At 41.1% G+C, this 9,094-nt stretch overlaps 2 protein-coding genes across 3 annotated transcripts in view; both read left to right on the forward strand.

Moving 5' to 3' along the window:
* LOC104778814 (epidermal growth factor receptor substrate 15-like 1) lies at positions 7–5,453 on the forward strand. Its single transcript, XM_019243587.1, has 12 exons — positions 7–788; positions 1,087–1,305; positions 1,394–1,617; positions 2,020–2,094; positions 2,268–2,339; positions 2,428–2,526; positions 2,628–2,699; positions 2,771–2,885; positions 3,188–3,256; positions 3,438–3,756; positions 3,925–4,036; positions 4,159–5,453. The coding sequence occupies exons 1-12, from the start codon at positions 119–121 to the stop codon at positions 5,074–5,076; spliced, it is 2,964 nt and encodes a 987-aa protein (XP_019099132.1). The 5' UTR covers positions 7–118; the 3' UTR covers positions 5,077–5,453.
* LOC104776280 (NAD kinase 2, chloroplastic-like) overlaps positions 5,678–9,094 on the forward strand; it is a 5,158-nt gene continuing 1,741 nt past the window's right edge. Inside the window, exons 1-6 of one of the 2 annotated variants that reach the window (XM_010500315.2) lie at positions 5,678–6,051; positions 6,290–8,131; positions 8,246–8,367; positions 8,448–8,589; positions 8,689–8,913; positions 9,013–9,087. In XM_010500315.2, coding sequence (XP_010498617.1) covers positions 5,806–6,051; positions 6,290–8,131; positions 8,246–8,367; positions 8,448–8,589; positions 8,689–8,913; positions 9,013–9,087 — 2,652 coding nt within the window. In that variant the 5' untranslated portion in view covers positions 5,678–5,805. The remainder of the gene's footprint in view (positions 6,052–6,289; positions 8,132–8,245; positions 8,368–8,447; positions 8,590–8,688; positions 8,914–9,012; positions 9,088–9,094) is intronic. The other variant, XM_019243588.1, reaches the window with a different exon arrangement.

Here is a 9,094-nt window from a genome sequence, read left to right on the forward strand (position 1 = left end):
TTGGCTCAGCGGGAGAAGTGTTGGCCCCTCTGGGAACACGAATTCTCAAATTCCTTCGGGTCAAAGTACATATGGTTTGACTGCACCTAACTCCACTGTTACTGCACCAACACCAGTTATGACACCTGCAGTAACAAGCTCTACTACAGCCAGACCCCAAGAATCATCTGCTACTTTCGGTGCTCGTGTTTCAGATGGTCCATCCAGTCAATTGGTGGCCAAGGATCCCAAGGAACTGGCTGCATCAGGAAACGGGTTTGCCTCTGACTCACTTTTCGGAGATGTCTTTTCAGTTGCTCCCACGCAGCCAAAACAACATACTACGGGAACTGCATCAACAATGGGCATCTCATCTGTTTCTGCTGGAACTGTCAAAGCCCCTGAGATCACACAGCCTGTAGTTAGGCAAAGTTCAATCCCACAACAGGGTTCATTGGGCCAGCATGCTGTTGGCGTTCAGAATCAGCTGACTGGAAATTCAGGGCAACCATATGCTCCCTCAGGTGTGGCTTCTGGTCCACCTGGCTCTTCTGTTGGAGTTGGAATTTCAGCTTCCAGTCAATTGGCCCAGCGTCCACCCCACCCCCACTCCCAACAACCCCGGCCCCAAGTTCACTCCCAACAACAACCCCGGCCCCAAGTCCACTCCCAACCCCCTTGGCCAAAAATGACTCCAGCTGATGTCCAGAAATATACCAAGGTTTTTGTTCAAGTTGACACTGATAGGGACGGAAAGATCACTGGGAACCAGGCTCGGAATCTGTTCTTAAGTTGGAGGCTTCCAAGAGGTAGGCTACACTTACTTTTTTGTTGCTTTCTCCGTTAACAGTGGTTCAATTTGAGCTTGTTACAATTGTGAACGGGGATTATAATATAATGGCACTTCTGAATATTTGTTTGGACCTTGATTAACTGCCATTTCTGGTTCGTCTTGAGTATTTACTCTTATGGTCCTCGTGTAGACTATATTATAGGTCGATAGAGATATAATGTTCGTGTAGTATAATTTGTTGAATTTTCTTTAAATTTTCCGTGGGGAATATTGCGGAATGTTTTATGTGGTCATGCTGGTCCTTGTTGTTACAGAGGCTTTGAAGCAGGTATGGGATTTATCTGATCAAGATAATGACAGCATGCTCTCCTTGCGGGAGTTCTGTATTGCGGTCTATTTAATGGAGCGTAACAGAGAGGGCCGACCTCTTCCTCCAATGTTCCCAAGCTCTATAATACATAGTGAGAGCATGTTTACCGCTCCTGGTCAATCTGGGGCACCGCATGGCAATGCATCCTGGGGACATCCACATGGTAAGCGATTGCACATACTGTATTACTTGCCTCTTTCTTTTTTTTTTTGCCAAACTAGGTTAATTCATTTATGTACCAAATATTGTAGGTTTCCAACAGCAACAACCTCCTGGGGCCTTGAGGCCACCAGCTGGTCCCAAAGGAAAGCCTCCAAGGCCAGGTCCTCTATCCTCTAGTGATGGAATGGTCCCGCCCACTCAGCCGAAACGTAAAATGCCTGAGTTGGAAAAACAGCTGGTGGATCAACTTAGCAAGGAGGAGCAGGAGTCACTCAACTCGAAGTTTGAAGAAGCAACTGCTGTTGATAAAAAGGCACTCTCTGGTTTCTCTCTGATTTTAATTTGTTAATGTGGTGAATTCCGTTGGTTATCGTGATTTCAAAAAAAAAAATTGGCATTTTTTATCTGAAGCTATCTTTTGCCCCCTTCTTATGGCATTAATATGAAAATTTGTGGATTTGCGTAGCCATAGTCAACATTAGAAGATATTCTTACAATTTATAATTGACAGTGGCAGTCGATCTTAATTTCATTGGCATGGAAGATATTAAACTGCCATTGAGAATTATGAATAATTTATTTGTTTCTAATCGTCTTTTGAGTTTCCCTTCTCTATCACATCTCCTCCCAACCTTTTATTCATGTGATATTACTGGCGTAACTTCAAAACTAGTATGACTGCCTCGTTTTTAATTCGTGTGTGTTTGGTGTTTAGGTGGATGAACTCGAAAAAGAAATAGCTGATTCTAAGCAGAAAATTGATTTCTTCCGTGCTAAGATGCAAGAACTTGTAAGTATCTCTGCTTCTCCAGCTTGCTCGAACTACGATCAATTATATATGTGTTGTTTGATCTGGCCTTTTTTGAAGTAATCTCAAAAGTTGTAGGAATGCAGTTGTCTTCAGGTTCCTCCTACAAACTAACAATCAGTTTGGTTCTCTAACCTTTGGTTCCATGGTTATAGGTTTTATACAAAAGCAGATGTGACAACCGGTACAATGAGATCACAGAGAGAGTATCTGGTGATAAACGTGAGGTATAGAGTTTCTGTTGCCGAGCCTCTTTTGTGATCGTATTTAGAGATCCAGTTTGATTACCTAACATAATGAACATGTACTCCACAGCTTGAATCTCTAGCAAAAAAATACGAGGAGAAATACAAGAAGTCTGGTAATGTTGGCTCTAAATTAACTATTGAAGAGGCCACATTCCGTGATATACAGGTAGTGTAGAATTATCTTCCCAGGAGCATGCCTTACTTTGAATTGTCTGTAAGCTGGATGACCCCTTCAAAAATAATGATAAACCTTCCTTAAAATTGTAGGAGAAGAAAATGGAATTGTACCAGGCAATAGTCAAATTTGAAGAAGGCAAACTTGATGATAGTGTTATTAAGGTAAGCCACACGTGCTAGCTGGTTAATTGAATGTGATTTGTAGTTGTATTTTGCTGAAGGTTGTCTTGTAGGAGCGCACTGAACACATCCAATCAGGCCTTGAGGAACTGATTAAAAATTTGAATGAGCGCTGCAAACAATATGGAGTACGTGGGAAACCCACTTCTCTGGTTGAGCTTCCTTTCGGTATAGATTTACCCCTTCTCCTCTCTGGATAAAAATCACGCTTAGCATTTTAAATTTTGTGACCAGTGCCAGGAGTTGGTTTACCATACCTTTTTCTGTATAAGTTTAGAATCTATCAATATTCTTATATACAATCTTGATTAAACGTTGATGCTTATGTACTTAAGGAAACACGGTATATTTGGGGGGTTTATTTGTGTATTTTTGGCTAGTTGACAGAAGAATTTCTACCTGTACAACTGTATATCTGTAGTGTAATTAATTCCTTTGTTTATATTCATGGAATTATCTCTTTTTTACAGGTTGGCAGCCTGGAATCCAGGAAGGTACTGCTGATTGGGATGAAGACTGGGATAAGCTAGAGGAGGAAGGTATACTTGCTGTTTAGATTTAGATGTTGTTTTCAGATGAGATTATTGTGGAAGCATGGCTTTAGATATAATATCAATATGTTTCTATATATATTTTGGGTGACGTATCTTCCAAAATAGTTTTATGGATTTTGCAGTTGAAACACTTGAAACTCACATCCTATTTTTTCTTCACTTCCAGGATTTACCTTTGTCAAGGAGCTGACACTTGATATCCAAAATGTCATAGCCCCACCAAAGGAAAAATCATCAGCGTGGAAGAATGAAGTCACTGCCTCTACAAAAGAAGGTGAAGATGTTTTATCTTCAGATGCTGACTCCAAAACGGGGAAAAAGCAAAGCAGTGGTGAAGAGGCTTCTGAGAAGGAACCAACATCGGAGCAGCCAGAGGGTAAAACATCCGATATTAATGCCAGAGATAAAAACGGATCTCTGGATGACTCTAATGTTAGAAATGGTATTGAAGCTGATAGTTCACCCAGAACTAAAGATACGAGGAGGTATGTTTATTGTGCTAGTCCTAATGTGTTTTGTATTGCACCTTTCTTAATTGTGGAATTTATGCGTTCCCGTGAAAAGTACTGCAAATAGAGGGAAATAGGGTATAATATGGTCCTACAGAGCAGAATACATCTCAGTGATTTACATTGTCTATGTTAATTTTCCAGTGAAAATGGCCATGATGATGGTGAATCTACTGCTCCTGCTGGCAAAACTGTAAATTATGACTCTCACGATGAGACAGATTCAGTTTCAAGCTTCAACCCTGACAACGGAAAGGTAAACCAATTTGCACACCCCGAACTTTGGGGTTTGTGGCGTTCATATATATATACCTTTGTATAGCTACATGAAAGAATCGTTACTTTTTATGTTACTAACTTTTGTAATGTTTTAAGCAGGACAAGGATCATGAGAAGTATGACAGTGGTTTTGGCTTTGGATTTGGATTTGATGACTTCAGTATTAAGCCTATAAAAACCGGTTCGACCATTTCAAATGACTTCCTCCCTCCTAAGTTATCTATATTTGCTGATTCCGTCCCAAGCACACCAGCAAATGCAAACGACGTTTCCCCTGCAAAACCTTCTGTGTTTGATTCAGTTCCGAGCACTCCAGCGACGAACAATGCCTCTTACGCAGGACAGAGATCATTCTTTGATGACTCTGTCCCGAGCACTCCAGCTTATCCAGGCAATTTGTTTGCCGAGAAGAAATCCTTCTTTGACGATTCTGTCCCGAGCACTCCTGCTTATCCAGGCAACTTGTTTGCCGAGAAGAAATCATTTTTCGATGACTCTGTCCCGAGCACTCCTGCTTATAGCACGTCTGATTTTGGTGGGAAGCCATTTGCATCAGAGACTCCTCGTTCAGACAACTTGTTCCCAGGAAGAAGCCCCTTCATGTTTGACTCTGTTCCAAGTACACCTGCACACGATGATTTCTCTACCAACAGCTTCTCCCGCTTCGATTCATTCAACAGCAACAACAACGACGCTTTCTCTCTATCCCGCACAGACTCGATGCGTAGCACGAGCGAGCCTGACCCATTTGCATCCAGGTTTGATTCGTTCAACTATCAAAGATATGATTCCTTCAATGCACAAAGCTTTGATTCATCCGGCAACAACAACGCATCCGAGACACCTAAAGCCTCATTGACGAGATTCGACTCAATGGGAAGCACAAGAGACTCTGATTACAGTCATGGGTTTGGGTTTGACGACCATGACCCATTTGGTTCTACAGGACCATTCAAAACAACGACAACTTCAGCAGAGACACCACGGAGTTCTTCTGATAATTGGAATGCCTTCTAGTCCCCAACCAAGCCCACGTGTGTGACAATGAAGAATATGATCCACATATCATATACATTGCTGCTTTTTATAGTTGGAATTTACCAGTCGAAGAGTTATTATGTATCTTCCATTTCTTTATTTTCCCCCTTTGCTTGCTTCATTTTTTATTGTTAATATATAATTTTTTTTGTCTTTTCTTTTTAAGGATTATTCTTTTTTTTTTTGGGAGAGAGTGTCCTATTGTTCTTTGAGTAGCGTTCGTTTTCCTTGGGTTTCTTTGTTTGTTATGATGAATAATGGATTCTTCTTATTTGTCCCTGTGAAACCTTCTACTGTACCTTTGTAATCGTATGGATACTATTCAGATATTTGTTATACGTTAGATTGATTGGTAATAGCCCGTATTTATAATATGATGAGTTAAAAAACATTTTTATCAACATATCTCAAATCTAATCATATATATATATGTACATAATTTAAGAATTCTGGTAAAGCTGCTTGTTCATTCATATTTGTTTGGATTTGGGGCGCGTGGAGTGCACGCAGTTTGCTCAAGTGTCAACCGAGTCACAATCACAAAAGTGGGAAAGGGATGCACAAGTTTTTAATTGGAATTGGAAGCACTTCGGCCATGAAGAGGACGAATCCACGAGGTCCACCAAATTACTGCAAACTTCCAAAACTTGTTCATCATCTCAAAATATTATCCGCCACTCAGCTGAAGCGGTTTCTCGAGTTTCTCTCATGCTCCTATGCTCTTCTTCTTTCCCTTACCTCGTTCCTCACTTCGTCGTCATGAGTCGGCTTTCTCCCGCCACCGGAATCTCTCCCCGCCTCCACTTCTCCGTTGATTGGAGTTCCGACGGACGATTACTTCCGTTCGTGTTCAGGTTTCGGAGAAACGATGTCTCGTTTAAATGCCGTTTGAGATTTGTGATCAGAGCGCAGCTTTCTGAGGCTTTTTCTCCCGATTTAGGTTTGGATTCTCAGGTTACTTTCTTCTATCCACTCCACTTCCTTCTTCTTTGTTCCATCAAATTAACTTAAAAGAGAGACAGAGTTTGCGACTAGATTCTTAGGTTAGAATTCTGTATTCATCTTTGCAACTTCGGCTGCTGCGAACCTAGCTTATCGAATCATTTGCTGATCGGAGTTGTACTTTAATTTATTGATTTTGCTGATTTGTTATGAACTGGTCGACTGACTTCATTCACTTTTGATATTTAAGGCTGTGAAATCGCGTGATACATCAAACCTGCCTTGGATTGGTCCAGTTCCAGGGGACATTGCTGAGGTTGAGGCATATTGTAGGATTTTTAGATCAGCTGAGCGACTACATGGAGCGCTGATGGAGACATTGTGCAACCCTGTGACTGGTGAATGTCGGGTACCGTATGATTTTTCACCTGAGGAAAAACCACTATTGGAAGACAAGATAGTATCAGTGCTTGGTTGTATATTATCTCTTTTAAACAAAGGAAGGAAAGAAATTCTTTCCGGGAGGTCATCTTCTATGAATTCTTTTAATTTGGATGATGTTGGGGTTGCCGAGGAATCGCTTCCACCGCTTGCTGTTTTCAGGGGTGAAATGAAACGGTGTTGTGAAAGCTTACACATTGCCCTCGAGAATTATCTGACTCCCGATGATGAAAGAAGTGGCATTGTCTGGAGAAAACTACAGAAGCTGAAAAATGTCTGCTATGACGCAGGTTTTCCACGCAGTGATAATTATCCTTGTCAAACACTTTTTGCGAATTGGGACCCTATTTACTCGCCAAATATGAAAGAGGATACTGATTCCCACGAGTCTGAGATTGCCTTTTGGAGGGGAGGACAGGTAACACAAGAAGGGTTGAAGTGGTTGTTTGAAAATGGATTTAAAACAATTGTTGACTTGAGAGCTGAAAACGTGAAGGATACTTTTTATCAGGCGGCACTTGATGATGCAATTTCCCTTGGGAAAATTGCAATGGTGCAAATTCCAATTGAAGTCAGGATGGCCCCTAAAGCTCAGCAGGTCGAGCTGTTTGCTTCTATTGTATCAGATAGCAACAAAAGGCCGATTTACGTTCACAGTAAAGAAGGTGTTTGGAGAACTTCTGCGATGGTTTCTAGGTGGAAGCAGTACATGACACGTCCGATCACAAAGGAAATTCCAGTCTCAGAAGAGTCAAAGCGTGGGGAGGTTTCTGAAGCTAAGCTTGGATTAAATGCTCTAGTATCTGGTAAGGGTGTAACTGATGAGCATACTGCTAAAGTCTCTGAAATCAATGAGGTTGATAGTAAATCTGCTTCAAACCAGAGGAAAGAATCTGGAAGCAATGAGGGAGATACATCTGCATCAGAATTTACGATGGTGAGCGATCCTCTTAGATCTCAAGTTCCACCAGGCAATATTTTTTCAAGAAAAGAAATGTCTAAATTCCTAAGGAGCAAAAGTATTGCTCCTGCTGGTTATCTTAGTAATCCGTCCAAAAAATTGGGAACAGTGCCAACTCCGCAGTTTTCATATACTGGTGTGACAAACGGAAATCAGTTTTTTGATATAGATTCCGTAAGAGGACTTGCGGAGTCAGGAAACTCCAATGGGACCCTTCTTCCTACAAGTTCTAAAAGTTCAGATTTTGGCAATGGGAAGTTATCAAATGGAAATGCGCATAGTTCTGATCCCACCAAAAGTATGTTGGACAACAGGGGAAATGGCATCTCTGCAAAGCCTATTGTTGTGCATCCTAGTGATAACTTAAGTCGCGCTGTAGGTTCCCATTCTATTCGAGAGTCACAGAGAAACAATAGTGGTTCTTCCTCGGATTCCAGTGATGATGAAGCTATTGAGGGAAATATGTGTGCTTCCGCCACTGGCGTAGTAAGGGTGCAGTCGAGAAAGAAAGCAGAGATGTTCTTAGTCAGAACTGATGGAGTGTCGTGTACAAGGGAAAAGGTGACAGAATCCTCTCTAGCCTTCACACATCCAAGTACTCAACAACAGATGCTTCTTTGGAAAACTACCCCAAAAACTGTCTTACTGCTGAAGAAGCTCGGGATGGAACTGATGGAGGAAGCTAAAGAGGTGAAAGTTTTGCTTTTTAAATCTAAATTATTCTTCTTTTTTTTTTCTGCATTAAGGCTGCCTGAATTTTAGGAAATCCATGAAAAGTTGTTGTTCTTTCAAATTTGTTTTTAGGCTGCATCTTTCTTGTATCATCAAGAGAAGATGAATGTTCTGGTTGAACCTGAGGTGCATGATGTATTTGCCAGGATTCCAGGGTTTGGCTTTGTCCAGACCTTTTACATTCAGGACACAAGGTACAAAATAAGTTAAGTAGACATCAGCGACGAATCAATCATCAATGGCTCAATTATGATTGGCTTTGTTTGAATTTCAGCGATCTCCATGAAAGGGTTGATTTTGTGGCATGCTTAGGGGGAGATGGGGTGATATTACATGCATCAAACTTGTTCAAAGGAGCTGTCCCTCCCGTAGTTTCATTTAATCTGGGGTCCCTTGGATTTCTCACTTCACATCCAGTAAGCCTTTTGACATATTCTATATCTTAACTATGTCTAAGTATTCTTGTTCTTTCGACAGCCTTTTTATATATATTTTTGTATTAATTCCATTTGTAGTTTGAGGACTTCAGGCAAGACCTCAAACGAGTCATCCATGGGAATAACACATTAGATGGGGTTTATATAACTCTTCGAATGCGTCTTCGTTGCGAAATCTATCGTAACGGCAAGGCAATGCCTGGTAAAGTGTTTGATGTTCTGAACGAGATTGTTGTTGATCGAGGATCCAACCCATACCTTTCTAAGATCGAATGTTATGAGCACGACCGTCTTATCACGAAGGTTCGTACAATAATTACATCTCAGTGTTTGAGTAAAAAGTTTCCCTGCATGGATGAAATTTCACTGCTTGTGTGTATTGACGAATAAATGCTATTATAGGTACAAGGTGATGGAGTTATAGTAGCCACTCCTACAGGAAGTACTGCTTATTCTACAGCAGCAGGAGGTTCCATGGTAAGCT

The sequence above is a fragment of the Camelina sativa genome, chromosome 3, assembly GCF_000633955.1.
Source record: "Camelina sativa cultivar DH55 chromosome 3, Cs, whole genome shotgun sequence".
Classification (NCBI taxonomy): Eukaryota; Viridiplantae; Streptophyta; class Magnoliopsida; order Brassicales; family Brassicaceae; genus Camelina; species Camelina sativa.

Bases quoted from the DNA above. Each gene is read 5' to 3' on its own strand.
- LOC104778814 (XM_019243587.1), top strand. From the start codon at position 119: ATGACACCTGCAGTAACAAGCTCTACTACAGCCAGACCCCAAGAATCA. The intron at 3,757-3,924 runs GTATGTTTATTG...TTAATTTTCCAG, and splicing joins AGAACTAAAGATACGAGGAG to TGAAAATGGCCATGATGATG. The intron at 4,037-4,158 runs GTAAACCAATTT...TGTTTTAAGCAG, and splicing joins TCAACCCTGACAACGGAAAG to GACAAGGATCATGAGAAGTA.